Source organism: Temnothorax americanus, unplaced genomic scaffold, assembly GCF_048541705.1.
Source record: "Temnothorax americanus isolate GAGA-0224 unplaced genomic scaffold, ASM4854170v1 Scaffold33, whole genome shotgun sequence".
Lineage (NCBI taxonomy): Eukaryota > Metazoa > Arthropoda > Insecta > Hymenoptera > Formicidae > Temnothorax > Temnothorax americanus.
Genome location: NW_027509475.1, coordinates 1,230,519 through 1,251,074, shown reverse-complemented (window position 1 = coordinate 1,251,074; position 20,556 = coordinate 1,230,519). Strand labels below are relative to the sequence as shown.

At 35.0% G+C, this 20,556-nt stretch overlaps 2 protein-coding genes across 33 annotated transcripts in view; one reads left to right on the top strand and one right to left on the bottom strand.

Moving 5' to 3' along the window:
* Bent (projectin protein bent) overlaps window positions 1–9,174 on the top strand; it is a 98,997-nt gene extending 89,823 nt beyond the window's left edge. For all 30 annotated transcript variants that reach the window (XM_077413564.1, XM_077413563.1, XM_077413557.1 and 27 more), the window contains 15 exons: window positions 382–1,607; window positions 1,709–1,842; window positions 2,327–2,534; window positions 3,217–3,369; window positions 3,465–3,691; window positions 4,021–4,311; window positions 4,606–4,977; window positions 5,377–5,433; window positions 5,900–6,063; window positions 6,369–6,486; window positions 6,568–6,710; window positions 6,893–7,049; window positions 7,178–7,495; window positions 7,599–7,712; window positions 7,968–9,174. In XM_077413564.1, coding sequence (XP_077269690.1) covers window positions 382–1,607; window positions 1,709–1,842; window positions 2,327–2,534; window positions 3,217–3,369; window positions 3,465–3,691; window positions 4,021–4,311; window positions 4,606–4,977; window positions 5,377–5,433; window positions 5,900–6,063; window positions 6,369–6,486; window positions 6,568–6,710; window positions 6,893–7,049; window positions 7,178–7,495; window positions 7,599–7,712; window positions 7,968–8,170 — 3,885 coding nt within the window. In that variant the 3' untranslated portion in view covers window positions 8,171–9,174. The remainder of the gene's footprint in view (window positions 1–381; window positions 1,608–1,708; window positions 1,843–2,326; window positions 2,535–3,216; window positions 3,370–3,464; window positions 3,692–4,020; window positions 4,312–4,605; window positions 4,978–5,376; window positions 5,434–5,899; window positions 6,064–6,368; window positions 6,487–6,567; window positions 6,711–6,892; window positions 7,050–7,177; window positions 7,496–7,598; window positions 7,713–7,967) is intronic.
* Window positions 8,944–19,148, bottom strand: LOC143901350 (uncharacterized). 3 transcript variants are annotated; one of them, XM_077413590.1, is made up of 9 exons: window positions 18,664–19,148; window positions 18,052–18,441; window positions 17,612–17,822; window positions 17,405–17,513; window positions 17,147–17,268; window positions 15,773–15,994; window positions 11,860–15,707; window positions 10,811–10,873; window positions 8,944–10,658 (listed from the first exon to the last, which is right to left on the bottom strand). In XM_077413590.1, exons 1-7 carry the CDS (start codon window positions 18,865–18,867, stop codon window positions 15,274–15,276), a joined length of 1,692 nt encoding a protein of 563 aa, XP_077269716.1. In that variant the 5' UTR covers window positions 18,868–19,148; the 3' UTR covers window positions 8,944–10,658; window positions 10,811–10,873; window positions 11,860–15,273. The 3 variants fall into 3 exon arrangements, with proteins under 3 accessions (XP_077269716.1, XP_077269715.1, XP_077269717.1); XM_077413589.1 differs by having other exon boundaries at window positions 10,811–15,707; XM_077413591.1 differs by lacking the exons at window positions 8,944–10,658; window positions 10,811–10,873; window positions 11,860–15,707 and adding an exon at window positions 16,803–17,055 and having other exon boundaries at window positions 15,821–15,994.
* Window positions 19,149–20,556: the final 1,408 nt, after the last annotated feature.

The following is a 20,556-nucleotide window of genomic DNA, read 5'->3' as shown; positions in this document are numbered from 1 at the left end:
TATATATATATATATATAAGATTTAGCAAATATTTAAAGAATAATATAATATTTTAATGTAAAATAAGATTATGTAAAGCTTGAATTTGAAGTTTTAGTTTTATATTTTGAGTGTCAAACTTTTTTTATTGAGATTTATTTATATATTTATCTAAAAAGTCTATATATATATATATTTTAAATAAGATATAATAAATAATCAAATAATAAAATATAATGCAATGTAAATGTGTGAAAAAGAAAAAATGTAAAACAATGTACGGAAGTCCACCCAAAGCCGTTAGGCAAAAAGATTATTATTTTATTTATATATATATATATATATATATATATAATAATGCAAGAATGCAAGAATAATTACCTTCTTATTTTTTCGATCAGGTGAATTGCGTCCAAAATCACAACGCTCACTTCCAATGCAAGATCATCGGCACGCCAAAGCCAAACATCACGTGGTTCAAGGGCGCCCGCGAGATCGTGAGCGGTAGCCGCTACAACATCTACTCCGAGGGCGACACCCTCAATCTCATCATTCACGACGTGTTCGGCGAGGACGCCGACGAGTACTTCTGCCGTGCGGCGAATAAATGCGGAGTGAAATCCACCAAGGGCGAGCTCTTCATCAAGACACCGCCGAAGCTGAACGTGCCGCCGCGTTTCCGCGACACCGCCTTCTTCGACAAGGGCGTGAACGTCGTCATCAAGATCCCGTTCACCGGCTACCCAAAGCCAAAGATCACGTGGGTGCGCGAGGGCGAGGTGATCGAGTCCGGCGGGCATTACGCCGTCGAGGTGAAGGAGCGACACGCCGTGTTGACGATACGCGACGGCAGCCGCCTGGACTCCGGCCCGTATCGCATCTCCGCGGAGAACGATCTCGGCCAGGACACGGCCATCATCAAGATCCAGATCAGCGATCGCCCGGACCCGCCCAGGTTCCCGCAGGTGGATAACGTCGGCCACGACTCGCTGGCCGTCAGCTGGAAGCCGCCGGTTTGGGACGGTGGCAGCAACATCACCAACTACGTGGTGGAGAAACGCGAGCATCCGATGAGCACCTGGATCCGCGCCGGCAACACCCGTTTCTGCACGCTCGCGGTGACCGGTCTCAGTCCTGGACAGCAGTACGACTTCCGAGTGTGCGCGGAGAACATCTACGGCCGTTCCGATCCGAGCGAGGTGACGCCGCTGATTATCACGAAAGGCGTGATCAAGCGCGAGTTCAAGAAGAAGGAGTACGAGATGGACGCGAGCGGCAAAAAGATACGCGGCCGCGAGGACGAGAAGCCGCGCGACTACGACCAGTTCGTGTTCGACGTGTACAGCAAGTATGTCCCGCAGCCGGTGGAGATTAAGCACACGTCGGTTTACGACAAGTACGACATCCTGGAGGAGATCGGCACGGGCGCGTTCGGCGTGGTTCATCGCTGCCGCGAGAGGACCACCGGTAACATCTTCGCCGCCAAGTTCATCCCGGTGTCGCACGTGATGGAGAAGGAGCTGATCAGGAAGGAGATCGACATCATGAATCACCTGCATCATCCCAAACTGATCAACCTGCACGACGCCTTTGAAGACGACGACGAGATGGTGCTGATCTTTGAGTTGTAAGTATCCATTTTGGGCAGAAGAATTGTTTGCTGTTAAATTTGACGGCGGATTGTGACGGGTTTGCGTTATCCTTGATCTCGATCATTTGTCTCGTTAGCCTGTCCGGCGGCGAACTGTTCGAGAGGATCACGGCTGAGGGTTACACCATGTCCGAGGCGGAAGTCATCAATTACATGAGACAGATCTGCGAGGGCGTGAAGCATATGCACGAGAAGAATATCATTCACCTCGGTAAGACTCATATTTTAACGACTTTCTTGCGACACATATTATGGAAATACAGATTTTAATTATTTGTCAATCTAAACTTTAATATAAAAATTTAAGCCTATCATACATTTGAAAAAAGATTCTTTTAAAAAGTTAACAATACATTCTTAGTTAAAAATAAATTATCTATTAATTTATCAACGTTTAATACCAATAAAATACAGCGCAATTTATCAAGATATTCTTCAAAGCAATGTTCTTATAAAATTTCAAAAATTGAAATATTTCTTCAAAAATTTGCATTTAAGAATTTATTATTATTATATTAAATAAACAAAACCCCACATATTTTTTAATCTGATTGTTGGTTGTGAATTTAGATTTGCAGCTGCGAAAAGTTTTCTCTATTTTAGATTCCGTTTATGTATAAGTATTATGAGCACAGCTAACTCGAGGACAGAGTTGAACGTATTATTTTAATCATGTAATTTGCAATTATTTCCAGACATCAAACCTGAGAACATCATGTGCCAAACTCGCAACAGTACGAATGTGAAACTGATCGATTTCGGTCTGGCTACCAAACTCGATCCGAACGAAGTAGTGAAGATCAGTACAGGCACCGCCGAGTTTGCCGCCCCCGAGATTGTCGAACGCGAGCCGGTAGGCTTTTATACCGATATGTGGGCCTGCGGTGTACTGGCTTATGTTCTGTAAGTAGATTTTTTGCCACTTCGTAATTATAACAAATGCAGCGTATTAAACTTTTTTCTGAAAATATCGCGTTGCAATGAAATATTTCAGAGACAATTGAATTGCGCAACATTTCAATTTTAAACTAAACAAATTTCAAACGATTGTATGCAAGCGATTGTATGTTAATACTATGGCTATATAGTGTGTACTATGTAAGGGCCGGATATTTAATTTAAAAAAAAAAGATATCTATATTATATAAAAAATGCAGGAATCATCAATCCTGCATGTTTCTATATATAAAAATAATGACCAAAGTTTGTTCGAAGTAAACTCTAAGGCCGGTATTCATAGTTATTTAAGACCGTCTTAAGTTCAATCTTAAGATGTCATGAACTAATCACAGAGCCGTATTAGCGTCTTAAGACATTACTTAAGACGAGCTTGAAGACTATGAATACCGGCCTAAATATTTTGCGTATAAATATTTAGAGTTCATATATTTCACATTTTTTGAGAAATATTCGATTTATTTCGGTATTGTTGTGATATAAATGCAATAACTGCAAAAACCAATAATGCATAACTACGATGATCAAATATATAATTTGCATGTATTTGTGAAAAACAGAACATTATTTAAAAAAAAAAAGAAAACAAAAAGGGAATTCTATCGAATAGCATGCGTCATTTGCACAGATTGAGCGGCCTTTCGCCGTTCGCCGGTGATAACGACATCGAGACCCTGAAAAACGTAAAGGCATGCGACTGGGACTTCGACGAGGAGGCATTCCGCGATGTTTCCGAGGAAGGCAAAGATTTTATTAGGCGACTACTCGTCAAAAACAAAGAGTACGTTTTACTGTTCCCTTCGCACAGATCTATCTTCTCTTCTCTCTGCTGTCCTGTTATTATTTCGTTCACATTGCGGTATTCTTGCTTTACAGGAAGCGCATGACTGCGCACGAGTGTCTCGTTCATCCATGGTTGACCGGTGACCATAGCAAGTGGACCAATCCAATCGCCAACAGTCGTTACCTCAGCATCAGAGACAGATTGCGTGCCAAGTACGAGAACTGGGACAAGTATGTCCTTCCCATCGGCCGCCTAGCCGAGTACTCGTCACTCAGGAAACTTTTAATCGAGAAATACAGGATTTACGATTCTTGCTTTGGTGAGTAAAATATTAATACATAATTAATTTTATGGGAGAAGAGTAGGCACCGTCTATCTCGAACTTAAATACCTACGAATAGATGGCCAAACGATAAAGATATTATTTAATTGAGCACATTTAAACAACAAAGGAGTTTTAATTATTGTTTAATTTTTAAACATCTTTGAAATAGATATATATATATATATATATATGTTGATAACTAAAAAAGCTAAATATATTGATAACACTAATACCAAATGCCTGAAATGAGTACTTGATGAATACAGAAAATAATTAAAATTTCGCTAATATGTGCAACGCTTAAATTAATTATACTTTTGCAGATCGACGACAAGCAGCGCCCAGATTTGTCATCAAGCCGCAGAGCGCGTTCGCCTACGAAGGGCAGAGCGTAAAGTTCACTTGTCGCGTGATCGCGATTGCAGCACCGACCCTGTCTTGGTCGCATAACAATCAGGAGCTACGGCAATCAGTCAAATTCATGAAGCGGTACCACGGCGATGATTACACCTTTATTATTAACAGAGTCAAGTTGGAAGACAGAGGAGAATATATTATACGCGCGGAGAATCATTATGGCTACCGTGAGGAGGTCGTTTTCCTTAATGTACAACGTAAGCGTTTTAGAATTTTATACACGTTTGCGATTACATAGCGTTACTCCCGTTACTCTGAGAAAATTATAATTTTTAACGTAGCTTAATATTTGTAACATCTTTAGATACTTTTAGATACCTGTAATTTATTCTATATCTAATTTATACTTTGATGAATTATCTAATTATATACTTAGGCTGTCTAATCGATGCTAAATATCGATCAACATTTTCACTTCTTAACTGCTTTATAAATCTATAATTAGAAATAAATATTCCTATGTATATGATCCTTCCATTTCATTCTTTCAGCACTGCCGAGAGAAATTCCGAAGTATAGGCCCGAGTTGCATCCTGTACGCAGACGAGAACCGCTTGGTTACAATGTGTGGCTGGAGACGATTGAGTCGGCACCGAGCTTCACCTTCCTGCTACGACCACGTGTCATCCAGATCAGACAGACTTGCAAGCTGCTCTGCTGTCTGAGCGGTAATCCAATGCCCACCGTGAAATGGTATAAGGACAGAGAGGAATTGTCCAAGTATAATTATCCCATGAGCAACGCCGACGGCGTCGTCACGATGGAGATCGTTGACTGCAAACCGGAGGATAGCGGCAAATATCGTTGTGTAGCTTCCAACAAGCACGGCAAGGATGAAACTAGTTGCGTGGTCATCGTAGAAGGTATGAGATGAATAAGTTATTAAATACTAAGTAAAAAAAAATATATTACATCGAAGGATGAAAGATTATTTCACGGAGTTGAACACAATAAATACACTACTACCGCGAATAATTTAAATTAATTGTAACAAAAAAATAGAATCGATACTTTTAGATAAATTACTTTAAAAAATGAGATTATTGTGTTGCGAACAAATTTTTCATTGACTAAAAATAAAAGTAATTCTAATTTATAAATTATAAAGTTTATTTTGAGTATTTAAAATGGATCTTATTCAAATTAAGATTCATTTACGTTTTCTGAACTTTCCAATTTATTTGATAAGGGCGATGATATTATCCGTATAATTTATATTTAATTTGCTAAAGAAACGGACCTCATTGGGTGTTTGTTTGTAGGCACTGGAGAAACGGAGGAGCAAGTAAAATTAGTACACGACCTCCTACATTCCGGAGGTAGAACTGTTTAAGAGTGTACCCTGTTTGCCATCCTCTTCCTCTGTCATTAAAAAAGCAGTGTTGCATTAGACAATAGACAATAGATTTGGCTTTGTGTACGTCAAGCTTTTCCTATTAGTACGCTTTTCATAAATATGTAAAACCAGTTATCATATTAGCTGCATACAAAATATTTCATAATTCTTTTATATTATTTAGATAGAAATAACTGTAAAATTTTATATTTATTAAAATTCATTCCACAAATAACAATTTCCTTAGATTATTACACACATAACTATACTCTTTCCTTTTATCCTGCATATAACGCACTTCATATTGGATTAGCTTTTCCATTTATTTTTTTATGTTTTTATAGCTTGTGTTCTGTAATAAAACGCAACTGTCGTGAACTTTAATGACAAGATTACATATATGCAAACGTATTGTGTCGTTGTCTCATAACAAGTGATTTTGCTCTAAGATCGAAAGTTCATCGAGCAACCAATGAAACCGGCACCACCGCCGATCGTGACAATTCACAAATCCAGCGGATACAGCGGTTACAGTTCCACGACCACTCAAGGCCAATCAAGCTCCACTTCTTCATACAATGGCAAACACAATTCCACTTTCTCTTCATATAAGGTATGCGGAATGATATAAAATAATTACTAATCAAATCTTATATATTAAAGAAAACATAAGTTGTCACGTTTTTCTCCTTTTATAAATATCCTACATAAATTTTATATAAAATCAGAGGATATATATACATGTGTGTATATGTGTATAAAGAAAAACATTAACATAAATATTTAAATATTTAGTTTTATAAAAACATAGAAATATATGAAGTACGAATATTCTCGTAATATTTTTTAAAAACAAAATAAGATTATTCAAATAAAAATGAAATAGTATAACTGATACATTTTTTGATATGATTTTAGGACACCTCCAGTGTCAAGATCGATTCGTCTGACAAACGAAGCATAAAGAAATACGGCTCGAAGCTCGACACCACCGGTAGTCCATCTCGATCCAGGAGCACCACGAAAGAACTCATTCGTAAGCATATCGTTTTAATATATTGATGTAATATACTGTTTGAATGATTTAATATTTAATGTCAACATGAATATATTGAAGAACCCTCGGACGATTCAATGAGACCGCCACAGTTCACTCAAAAATTGAAGAATCTCACCATCAATGACGGCGAACATTTGGAACTCACGGCCAAAGTCGACGGCGATCCGGTGCCGCAAATTACTTGGAGTAAAGACGGCAAGGTAGGCGAATATGTTTGAAACCCATTTGCTAAAATTAAAATCCAATATAAATTAAATTGAAATTGAATGTATATATAAAATTATCGTGCGATCCAGTTAAGAATGCTAAAATCGCGTGCGAGAAAAAAACGTATATAATATAATTAGAAATTACTTATGTGTACGGTAAAATTCTCTTGTAGATGTTGAGCTCGTCGGAGATAGTTGATCTCAAATATAAAAACGGGGTGGCCACTCTTACGATCAACGAGGTATTCCCCGAGGACGAAGGCGAATACGCATGTCTCGCGACAAACAGCATTGGCAGTGACACGACATCCTGCAAGCTGACTGTAAAACGTAAGAACATCCACATTTTATGCGCGTTTTGAAGTAAAAAAATCTTTAAGCGAGGATTTAATTTTGTCGTTCACTTTATCTTTCACGCTTTGCTTTCTTATGTCGCTGAGTTCGATTTCTCTTTTCAGCCGTGGAGAACGCTGCCAGAAAGAAACAGAGCGACGAAAAATCGCCGAAGATCGTCGACCACCTAACGAGCAGATACGTGAAAGACGGCGAGGCTGTGACACTCAGCTGCCGAATAATCGGCGCGAAGAAGTTCGACGTGGTGTGGCTGCACAACAATAAGGAGATCAAACCCAGCAAGGACTTCCAATACACTAGCGAGGCTAACATCCACAAGCTAATCATCGCCGAGATATTCCCCGAGGACTCCGGCACTTACACGTGCGAAGCTTTCAACGACGCAGGAGAGAGCTACTCGTCGTGCACGTTAAGCGTACTCGGTAAGAAAATTGTCGACAATTGTAAATCGTTGAGCAGAAAAATCCACATTCGACATCAGGATCAATAGAATTTTTCTTTTCATCCTTTCTACATTTCTTCCAGCTCCAAACGAAGAGCCGAAAAGCCCAGCGTTCGCGACATTCCCGCAGTCTGCAACAGTGAGTGAAGGCGAGTCGGTTACTTTCACGTGCAAGACTGATACCGCGCCTTTGAAAGGTAAGTAACTTTAGTGTAATAGTTTAGTAAGTAATAGTAAGTTAATTATGTAATTTATTATATATATATATAGTCCTTATATTAGAATTTAAATAAATAATTTAAATAAGTATATATATATTTAAAAAAATAAGTATTATAATTTAAATAAGTAATTTAAATAAGTAAATGATATTTCTCTAGCTCCTTTCCACCGCTTCGTTAAGCAGCGGCTATTAGCAAATTGTTGCTAATAATGTCACGAATTTTTTTCAGTGACTTGGTTGAAGGATGGCAAGGCGATCCCCGAGACCAGCAGCAGATATCACTTCAGCTCGGACGGCAGCACGTCCTTCGAGTTTGGCATCAAGACGTGCACGGCCAGCGACGTCGGCCAATATTTAGCGCGTGCGATCGGCCAGAAGGGTGAGACGAACTCGGCGTTCGCCCTCAACGTCGTCAATCCCGGCGAGCTGTGAAATCGATCTTGATACCGGGTTACACGCTTACACGTCGATTATCATCGCGGTCGACGACCGAATCGGAACATCTCTAATACATTCTTCGCGAAGAATACGTTTCTGGATCACTTCGTGAATATTAAAGGGTACGCGTACACCTCGATGAATGGATCTGTTTGTCTGAGAATAGGTTCTCCAAGAAGAGTGTATTTTCCCCGCTCTCGTACGTGCTCTGTTCGTGGACGCCGTAACGATCTCCGAGCGATCGTTACCGCGTCTTCCACATTCTGGCTTTTCTGCTTTCGCGAAAATTAATCGGAATGCATGCGATGCGAGCGAAGAATCGAGCCGGAGCAGCTCGGCCGCGGCGAATATTTTTTAGAGTGTATGACGTCCCTGTACAGAAAGGAAGAGAGAACTGGAAGATTAATATTAATCTCTCTTTCTCTCTCGCGTATTCTGTATGTAAATTATTCTGGAACGCTGTATTTTCTTCCTGTGTGTTTGTCATAATGTCGCATGATCCGCGCGAATCGTCGCGACGCGACTCGCTGTCACGACGAGAATCATCCGAGAATTCGCCGTCTCCGCCAACAAGCATTACGGATAGCACGCGCAACTTACTACGCTAAAATATTCGGCTTTGCTGTATTACACGACTCGGCATACACTCGAGTACACGCAACTACTTAATGGGCACATCGCGGTAGCATCAGAAAAAAAAGAGAAAGAGATAAACGGATATCATGTATAGGGTGTCGACGCCCGCGAACGTGATTTTTCCGGCGAGACTGCCAGCATCCTCGAACATCCGAACATACTTTTTAATATCACCATCTAAAAATCTCGTCGGAGAAATCCCTCGATGGCGTTAGATCGAGTTTGCAAGTATTTTTACGCGATACTGTCGCAATGTGCCCTCCTATTCCATATTAATGGTACGCACTGTCGTGTTTTACTTGTTTGAAGACTGCTTCCGTCAGAAAATTTACGATAAAATAAAACGTATAATTAAAAATGAACCTGTTGCGATCGAGTTATTACACCGTTCTATCTTACTAACGTAGATTACAAGTGTAATTTCCATTAACTTTTTCCATACTGGTCCCCGAGTTAGCGTTTGCATTTGTATCGAGTATCTCGATGAGAAAGGGAATTACAATATGCTTTTATTACATATGTATAGAAAGCACTTGCATATAGTGATGCAAAGCTATTACAATTATTAAGTATACGACTTGGTATTTGTAGTGATTTTCGAATAATATGACAATCAATAGAAAATTACAGTGAATCAAAATAACTTATCGAAATATGCAGACATACTGTCCGTTCTCTGCAATGTCTTGTAAGTGGCCGTGTGTGCCCCTATCAAAATGACATTACACTTATCAACCGTGTTAATGAATTCAATAACAATACTCATTGCCCTGATCGATGTTCTCATCGACGATCTCATCAGACAAGAGCTTATAGGCAGGCATATTGTGGAGTGGAGTGGCACCATCACGACTCGCAGAAAGTCGCATGGTGTATATCTCTAAAATTTCTGCTACTTTTAACTAATTTTCTGGACTTTTAGATTTATCTCCTTCCTCTTTCTCTCTCACAAATAGATCGAATCATTAAATATTTAATCAATGAGTTACATAAATCAAATATAATCCAAGTTCGTTGTGTGTAAGTTAGCTGGATTATGTAAATTAAAAAATCTTCTGGCTGAGTTCTTGGTTAAGATCAAAAAACGAAATTTTCTTGGATCTCGAATAAGAATACTATGCAAATGTAAAATGATTGAGTCAGGTTTCTTAGTATTTGTACATAATAATAGTACAGATAATTTAACATATATATTCGCTATGCATGCAAGTACAAATATGAATTAAATGCAATAAATAGTAAAAAAATTTTTTGTTGACACGTAACATTTATTAAGATAATTAAGGTCTTGATGAAACAGTTTTCTACGTTGCATAATGTATAATGTGTGTGGTTTATCACCCCACATGTATCGATACAAGAATTTTTTAGTAGAAAAATATTCTATTGCATTAGAAAAAAAATTGTTCAAAATATAAACTTAATCCCAAAATTCCCAAATAGGAATCTCGATAATGATCATTTCTTGACGGCGAAAAACTCAAATAATAACAATAAATCAGTTTCAAAATAAAGCTTGGTTTTTTAAAGTGAAGATTGAATTAAGGGCTTTACACCTTCATTCCATAAAAATTGCATTTTGTAACAAAGAGAAAGCCACGGTACAGGTAGCACTTTTTTTCCTAAAAGATTCGATTCAAGCTCTGTGGTCTAATGAAAAAGAAGAAGAAAAGATGTAAACAATTGAACATTTATTTCATATACAAATTATATACACAGGCATACACGAAACATTTGCATATAGTGATGTAAAATTATCACAATTATTAAGCATACATTATTTGTTTCATTGCAAATATTTCTGAATCAATATCATATTCTCCGCCACAAAGATATAAATCGTATCCTTAAAAAAAAAAAAAAAAAAAAAAAAATGCATAAAATAATACGTAAGTAATAATACATAATTGATATACGCATAAATAATAAATACCCAAGTAAATAAGACAAAACACTGGTTTAGATAAGATAAAATAAAGAAACAGACTCTGTGCATACCTTTGCCAGTGATCTGCATTCCTTCAAGAGATTTACCAGTCTTGGAACAACGTTCGATAATATCTGGAGAATATTCGAATGAAGTTAGCTCGAAAAAATCATTACCATCCCAGCAATGAATATATTGTTCACGGTTATTATGTTCACAAGATATAATACCGTGTAAAATTTTTGCTTCCTTATTCCCAATGATATTTAAAGGAACTGTAAAATCCTGCCAAAGACAAAAAATTTTATCATTCGTAGAATTGTAATGCATCAATGTATAACAAAATATAATAGCTTGATAAGAAAACAAAATAGATATGTTGGAGATATGTACGGATATGCATGATATCTTGGAGTTAGAAATCTCTATTTTATTTGAAATATATTGGAGATAAAGGCTTATATGTAGTTCTGTCTATTTTTAATAGTATATTACTCTAAATGTTATTTTTGAATATAATATACTCCCTGACGATAGTTCATCCACTTTTGTGTAATATCAAGCAAATGAGACTTTGTAGCGCTTACATTTATGTTTCCAATTAGCTTCAAAAAATTTTTTCTCGACAACTCACAAATTAAATTGACAGGCAGTTGATCGAAACAATCTAAGCAAAGAGCCAAAAAAAGATCTCGTAGCGCGTTAATATTCAATTCTTGTGCCAATAACCAAATTTTAATAGCATATTTTGGCGACATAAAGTGTCTCTCGGTTAGGCTGTCGGTTATCTTCTTTTAATTTATCTGCTGTAAATAGAACGCTTAATTCCAACAGGATCAAGAGACGATCAAGCTCTTTAAAATCATATGTAATTGAAATTTTGTCATTATGAATCCAATCAATAAAATCCTACAAAATTATAATGTGTTTATTTCATAATGAGATGGTATGCCGATAAATCTCGGTGTAATTTCTATATACATTTGTCTATTAAAAACATGCATTTTGTGAAAAATTTGGGTATAACAAATCCTTTACACAAGAAACAAGAAAAACGTTTTGTATGCTCAAAAAGCGACTTCTTTCCTGTGAACACAGACAAGAATTAAAATTTGCTTACCTGCAGCAAAATCGGCGAAATGTCATAGTTTATAACGTGTTCTGTTTGTTTATATTCTAGAAAGTTCGCGGACAAAAGCGCGGCAAAATACTGACTCTTGTCGATCAATTTTTGTTTGTCAACCTCGAATCGCTCCTCTTTGAGAATCAATGTCACTGTTTCGCGCTGTTCCGCTTTCATTGCTGTTATTTTCCATTCTAAAACAGTACGTGTTATCAATGCGATAAATGTGCATTCAAATATGCTCTTTGAAGTAAACGCAGTAACAATTGCACTACTTATACTTTCCATTCATATGTCTCTCCTCTCCCTAATGTATGGCACCACGTGCTGAGTAGCATCACGTGCTCAACTATTATACTGACGCTACTCTTGGCTGCTGCACTCCTGCACACAGGATGCGCAAACGCTTGCCGCGCGGCAAGAAGTGACGTGGCCAATCAGTGTGCTTTTCTTTTCGTGAAAACCAAAAACCAAAAACTTATTGGCTACTGCGTCGTTTCTTGCCTCGACAAGCGCTTCCTGTGTGCAGGAGCCATATATCATACTTACAATTATCATATATATATATATATATATATATATATATATATATATATATATATAGTCATACTACAAAGTATTGAAAGCACTTGGAATTTTAATGAACTAAAATCGTATAGGTATAAAGTAGAAGAAAAGGGAGAAGGTAGAAAAGTATACGCATCCTAGGTGAGATCAAATGGATTTAATTTATTATAGATTTAATTAGGGGTAGCGAGGGGATTTTACTACTCCAACCGGAGCTCTGTTTCAAGTCTGAAAAATTTAGTCGGCGCGCAATCAAGGTTAGAAAATATGTAAAATAAAAATAAAAATAAAAACTTTCGCGCATCATTTGCTGCGCTTGGTTCTTAGTTAGCCCGTTTTCTATATCCGTGGATTTCCATTGAAACCTACACTTCGAATTTCAATTTATTAGTGCTTTTATAATATCATAGTTAAAACAATTTACTCTCTTTTTATATGTATTATGAATCAAATATTTTTTAATATTTTTTATGTTTAAACACAGTGTAAAGAAATGTATGTACATACACAATGTAAATAAAATGAAGATAGATGATTTTAAAATTTTGACGCTGTTTTTGTTATTAGAAAAATTCAGTCAGACAAACATAAAAAAAGACGGAATCAAAACCATCGTAAATGTCTGTGAAAAGAAGTCTGAGTAGTGTACTCAAATTTTCTGTTAACAATGATCTGAGTCTGTATTTTATAATTCTCAATTTACACTATGATGTCCTGTTTTTCTTCTGCAAGCAACAGATCAAAGTCGCAATTCCGCGAGCAACTCAACGCGGCGCGTTGTGAACTTAGGGCCTCTTCGACCAAACATCGATTACCTTAATCGTAGATTAGTCCATTGAAAATGATCAATCGCAGTTGCTCATTAAACAGATTGACAAATACGATTGGTCATTTCCAATAGACTAATCAACGATTAAGTTAATTGGAGCTTGGTCAAAGTGACCCTTAGTGATGAGCGTTCTCAATTCGATTTTCAGAAAATTGATCTCTTTCAGTGAGGCAACACCGTCGCAAAGCGTGCGTGGAGTCGATATTGACCTCAGTCCTGAGTTGCCGTTTGTGTTTCGTCGGTAAGCTAATTTTATATTTTTTTGCTTGAATCAATATATTTCATGTATTATTACGTAATCTGAGCATAAATAGTCATAAATATTATTTAAAACAAAAATATCACACAACTTAGTCGGTAAAAATCCGGTTAAGTTTGTGTATTTTAGACGACTATAATAAATGATAATAAATTTGGCTGCAAACACACACACACACAAAAGTTACTATCAAAGATCTGGAATTTCAACCAATCGAAATCCCAGTTACTGCTTCAACCGAAGGCTGAAACTGAGTTCAAAGTTGAACATAATGATAAGACAAGAATTTAAAGAAATAATCGAGATGTCAATATTTATTATTTTTTAATTTTTGACTTATCATTATGTTCGACTCTGACCTTGGTTTTTCGATTAATCATTCCAGTTCTTTGAATGTGAACCTTATTTCGGTTTTCTTTTAAAATAAGTAATAGAATAAACAGAATGTTAAAATCGTTTACAAATATTTTATTACGCCAGTTGAAACCAACGGTCGAATTGTCATGACATCTAGCCAATTTAGTTGATTAAATAAATTTTAATAAAATAATTACTTTAATCTTATTCCCTAAGAGCACAATTGACGGAAAGTCGACGACAAGTCGACTTTTAGTCGACTTTCCGCCATTTTTAGAAGTCGACTAGAAGTCGACTTATGAAAGTACAAAAGAGATTCCGATAGTATCGATGACCAGTCATCGAGGGATTCTACAGTTATAGAGCTAGACCAAGCAAACAAACGTCCACATATAGGACTGTCTCTTTCAAAAGGCACGTTTCAGGTTCTTGGTCCAATAAAAGAAAAGAAAATTAAGATGTATATACAATTAAAAATTTATTTTATATAAAAAAAATATTTGCATATATAGTAATGCAAAACTTTTACAATTATGAAATGTATCATTTCTCAGCATGTTACTTGGTGTTTGCTGTGTTGGTATTTGTAATGATTTGAATGATATATGACAATCAATAAAACATCACGATGAATATAAATAAAGTCAACATGATATTTATCGAGATATATGTTTACATATACTTACTGTCCGTTCTTTATAATGTTTCTGCAACGTTTACTACATTTTCTAAAATTTCATTTAGATTTATCTGTCTTTTTCTTTCTCATATATATCGAATCACTAAATATTTAATCATATTGAGTTACATCAACAAATCAAATATGATCCAAGTACGTTGTATGCAAGTTTCCTGGATAAAGTAGATTATAAAATCTTAAAATAATGATAAGTGAGTTTCAAAACAAAGCTTGGTCTCGCAGTGAAAATTGAATTACAGGCAATACACTCCCTTTCTATAAAAATTGCAATTGTAACAAAGAGAAAGCCACGGTACGTACAGCACTATACCTTTCCTAAAAGACTCGATTCAAGCTCTGTGGTCCAATGAAAAAGAAGAAAAAATGTAGACAATAGAATGTTATATACAAATTACATACACAGAAGGCATTTGCATATAATGGCGTAAAGCTATTACAATTGTTAAGTATTTTATTTGATAATTTTCAAATGATATGACAAGCAATTGAACATCACGGTTTATAAAACTCAAGTCTACATGATATTTATGGAAATATGAAAACATATATTATAGGTACTGTCCATCCTTCGCAATTTTTCTACAACGTTTACTACATTTTCTGGATTTTTATTCAGATTTATCTCTCTCTTCCTCTTTCCCACTTACAAATATACCCAATCATTAAATATTTAATCAATAAGGTATGTTACACAATAAGTCAAATGCTATCCAAATTTGTTGTGTGCAAGTGAGCTGGATGAAGTAGATTATCTTCTAAGTAGATAAATCTTCTAACTGAGTTCTTCTCGGTAAAAAACAAGGAATGGAGTTTTCTTGGATCTTGAATAGGAATACTATGCAAGTGTAACGTCCTATGCTTGTTGTGTACTATGTCATCTAAATTTGAACATAATAGTGCAGCTGGTTTTTCCTCCATCTTTTCGCCATACTCGCGAAAAAATGGAATTAGAACGAAAAAATATCTATCGTTGTTTTCGGAAAATATTTGACGTACACGAGGATTATCGTATATAACTCTCGCGCTCTTCTTTTTAGTTGGATAAGAGAAGATCTTTATTATATTATTACAACCTTCTACATTGCATGTCTCTGTGATAGTTTTTAAAACTATTTTATCTCGGTCAGCAACATCTGCAATACATATTAATGTGAACTTTAAGTTTGTCTGACACCTACACATAAATTACGATACTTACCAATATAACACGACATAGTTTTAGTCAGTATTGGTGCATCGCTTGGCGCAGAATATAATCTAATCGAATACAACGGATCTTGATTTACCCATGTATCCTCATCAGGAAAATAGATGAAAGAATAATATTGATATACAATAATTAATTTAGCATTAAAAATGAAATGTTCAGGAACACTGAAAAACGTATAAGGTATCTTCGCACTTGATGATGTCCACACACCTGTGCATTGTTTAAATACAAAAGCAAAAATTAATATATAATAAAATGTCTTTTATTAATAAAAGATAAGTTTAAAGATCAACATATTAAATTTATAAATAATAATAATGAAAAGCAATACTATGACGTAATCTCTATGAAAAATATATACTAATTTCTACTTAAATTATGTAGGGTTGTGTGGGGTGATGTGCAACACTTTTTTTCGTTGCTCGGAAAACATCCAAAAATCAAATTCTTGAATATATCATGGTTGCATAATGTAGAGAAAGGAAAATACTAAAATTCTGCGTGATTAGATTTTCAAAATTTTAAATTTTTCCTAAAAATTTTTCAAGTTTTTAAAAAACGTCTGTTTTAGCATTTTCAAATTTTCTTAGGGTGATGTGCAACACAGGTAAAATTAAGGTAAAAATGCATGAATATCGACATCAATCGACTTAATGGGCTTCTTAAATACAAATTAATCAAAATCTGGTGAACAAAAAATTTCACTGTGTCGTAATCGACCTCTGACAACTGGAAATTTCACCAAAAAAATCATTTTTTATTTGATTTCTTATTTATTTATCGCTTAAAAATTAATATAATGAAAGAAAAAACGCAAAAAACTTTATTTTTCATCATCTGAATTGCAGTTGTCACAAGTAAAATAGTTGCGAACTTGCATGTCGACACAGTGTTGCACATCACCCCAAACACGCTATTTTGCGCGGACTGACGTGACACCAACACAATGTAAGGAAATCACAAAATCGCTTTAGATTATCAAAAGCACTTGAAAAACTGACAATATAAAAATATTTACCTATAAGATGACTAAAACCAATTCACGAAATCACTATGAATGTGAAAAGCAAAAAAAACTTTCAGCTCGAGAAATTTAATTCGTTTTTCGTACAGCAAACCAGGGTGCGTGCTATCTCGCGAGTTATTTATCTAAAACAAGGTACTGTCGACACAAACACATGGCAGTATGCGGTTCTGTCAAATGTCGACATGCAGACCAGGAATCGGAAACGTTGCACATCACCCCATGTTGCACATCACCCCACACAACCCTACGTATATAGATAAATCGTTTAATATATACTTTGCACATAATATTAACGAAATGTGCACATTGTGATATAGCTGCACAATTAAAATCACCTGTATAAGTATCGTAGATATCAATAGTCTTCAGTATTTGTTGATCCCGTCCCAAACCTCCTACAAGATGCAATTTGTCTTTCAAAAACACAGTAATCATATCTCTTCTCTCAACTGGCATACTAAAATATTTGTAAACGATTTTAATAAATATAACATTCTGTTTATTCTATTACTTATCTATTTAATCTTATTTATTTAATATATATATATATATATATATATATATATATATATATATAAAATTAGGATATTTACACTGTCTCAAGAATCCATTTCTTAGATATCATAGAATAACGCCATACATTTTTGTTAAATATTCCTGAACCAATACCGTATTCTCCACCACAAAGATATAATTGGTATCCTAAAAAAAAATCGCATAAAATACTAATTAATATTAATAAGTAAATAATACAATACTGTTTTAGATAAAACGTAATAAAAAAAAGACAGTCTACATACTTCTCGCAGTGATTTGCATTCCTTCAAGAGAACTACTAGTGCTGGAATGTTCGACGATATCTGGAGGATATTCGAATGAAGTTAACTCAAAAAAATCGTTACCATCCCAGCAGTGAATATATTGTTCACCATTATTATCTTCACAAGATATAATACTCTGTAAAATTTTTTGTTTATTCTTCTTCAAGATATCTAAAGAAATTGTGAAATCCTGCAAAAAAAAAAGATTTTATATTCATAGAATAGTAATGCATTAATGTATAGTAGAATACATAAATAGGAATAAAAATAAAATAAATATGGGAAATATATGTACTTATTGGAATTAGAGAAATCTCCCTATTTTATTCAAAGTATATTAGAAATAAATATTTGTAATTGCTGTATTTTTTCTAAAATTAAATTATTCTAAATGTTATTTTTGAACCTAATATACTCACATGATGAAGGTTCATCCACTCGCGTGTAATATCAAGCAAATGAGATTCTGTAGCTCTTAAATTGATGTTTCCAATTAACTTCATAAAATGCTCTTTCGACAACTCATAAATTGAATCGAGTGGCAGTTCATCGAAACGATCTAAGCAAACAGCCAAAGAAAGATCTCGTAGCACATTAATATTTAATTTTTGTGCCAGTAACCAAATTTTAATCGCATATATTGGTAACATAAAGTGTCTCTCAAGCTTGTCGGTTATATCTTCTATTAATTTATCTGCTGCAAATAGAACACCTAATTCCAATAGACTCAAGAGACGATCAAGCTCTTCAAAATCATAACTTGTTGCAGATGTAAATGCAATTTTGTCATGAGTCCAACCAATAAAATCCTATAAAATTATTACGTATCTATTTTGGATGCACAGTGAGATTATTCCTGCCTATACAATTCCGATACAATTTTAATATATACATTTGTTTATTAAAAACTTGCGTTTTAAATTAAGTACTTTGATATAACAAATTACTTACACACAAAAAAAAACCAATGTTTTGTACGCTTAAAAGCGACTTTTTTCTGTAAATACAACTAAGATCTAGAATGTTCTAACCTGCAGCAAAATCGAGGAAATATCGTAGTTGACAATGTGTTCTGTCTGTCCATATTCTAGAAAGTTTGCGGACAAAAGCGCAGCAAAGTACTGACTCTTGTCGATCAATTTTTGCTTCTCAACTTCGAATCGCTCCTCTTTGAGAACCAACGTCACTGTTTCGCGTGGTTTTCCGCTGTTACCCTCTTTGCTGTTACTTTCCATTGTCAAAACCGCACGTGTTATCAATTAGATAAATATGCATTTAAATATGCTCGCTGACGTAAACGCAGAAACAATTGTAAGATTTAGAATAGCGTTAAATAGAAGTCGATTAAGTTGCGATGTAGTGAGTCGACGTACACAAAAATTAATAAGCGAGAATTATTAGACTGGGTAGGAAGAAGCCTTCACGCTTTGGACGAAGGTACGAATGGGGAATACAGATAGAGTTGCGTCGCAGTGACCGTTTTGTGTAGAGATCCTCTAGTGAAGGATGGGACAAAGCCGCCATTGATGGGATAGCGGAAGTGACGGCAGACATTACGCGCCATTTTTTAATAAAACAAAATAACTGTATCGAAAATATGTCTACATAAATTCTATTCTATTTGAAGATATATTTCAATTACATCGAAGTAAATAATTATTGATAAATTTATCACAAAAGTTAATAAATCCAGTAAATAATGCAATAAGTAATTTTTTTATAAATTTAAAAATTTTTATATAAATTTTAAGGGGTCATATACATTTCTCGGATTTTTCAAAAATAAAATTACGGAAATGATCACACTTTCAAAAAGTGGTCGTGATTGTTTTTGAAAAAGTCGTTACATTTTTTATTATTATTAAAACATGATTGAACTTATCAATAAAAGCCCTCGTAACACGATAAAGAATCTCATTAGAAATATGTATTAAAAAAATGAAGTTAATCGGACAAATGCTGAAGCAGTTATCATGCCCATCGTTTTGAAAAGTGGTGTTTCGAGAAAAACGAGAAACCGCTACATTTTTTTTGTATTTTTTTTTTAGTGTCTGTTTTCTTTCCTGCAAAAGACACTCTTTACAATAAAAAAAGATTCAACTTAATCGGTCTAATAGTTTTCTGGCAATCCCTCAACCACTTTTTAGGGCCGAGAAACGTATATGACCCCTTAATGGCACATTTTGAAGCCTTTCTGACTTGAATTGCGACAATTCACAGCTTCACAATATCGCATTTTCTAAATAATTTATATTTATCAATATTAGTTAATTTGATAATTTATAGTTGAGGTTATATATTCTCTATATATATTCTCATTTCAGTATTAAATGATAATATAAAATCACATTCAATTTTAATAGAATTGGATTTATTAAGTACATAACTTAGGGGAGAGTTGGCAATTACCGCGCGGTTGACAATTCCGCGCCATTGTTTATCTCAATAACTATTTGTATTACGCGCCTACAATGATGTTAATATCATGGAGTAACACGAAATACCCCACCCGCATGCGCCGTCAATGCGTTCCGGCCGTCCATAAACACAGTGCGCTCTGGAAGCTTCTCTGCTTGCTCGTTGCAATTTTGCTGGTAGTTTCGATAAGAGGTGAGTAATATAATATTTACATTAGCGAAATAAGTTTGACGAGTTTGATAGGCTAAAACACTATAAAATTAGGTTGCAAAGTGATTTTAGAAACACGCGTTTCTTTCCTATATATTTTAATGTTGTAAAGTGAAATGATTGAGTTTGATAATTTCGCGCCCAAGGTATAATACTCATAGGTATAACGATAACTGTGTGTTAAAAGTTACCAAGACTGTTTAGTTTACAATGTAAGGTGCTTACAGAAAAGATCGTTGCTTAAGTTTTGATTTGAATTTATAATTATCGTTATTTGTTAACCCATTCACTTATTT

What these genes read in the sequence shown, in the direction of transcription:
- LOC143901350 (XM_077413589.1), bottom strand. Translation starts at nt 18,867, where the DNA reads ATGGAAAGTAACAGCAAAGAGGGTAACAGCGGAAAACCACGCGAAACA. An exon ending in AATGCAAATCACTGCGAGAA is followed by an intron (nt 17,514 to 17,611) that starts GTATGTAGACTG and finishes ATTTTTTTTTAG; the next exon opens with GATACCAATTATATCTTTGT. An exon ending in TATCTACGATACTTATACAG is followed by an intron (nt 15,995 to 17,146) that starts GTGATTTTAATT and finishes AACAATGCACAG; the next exon opens with GTGTGTGGACATCATCAAGT.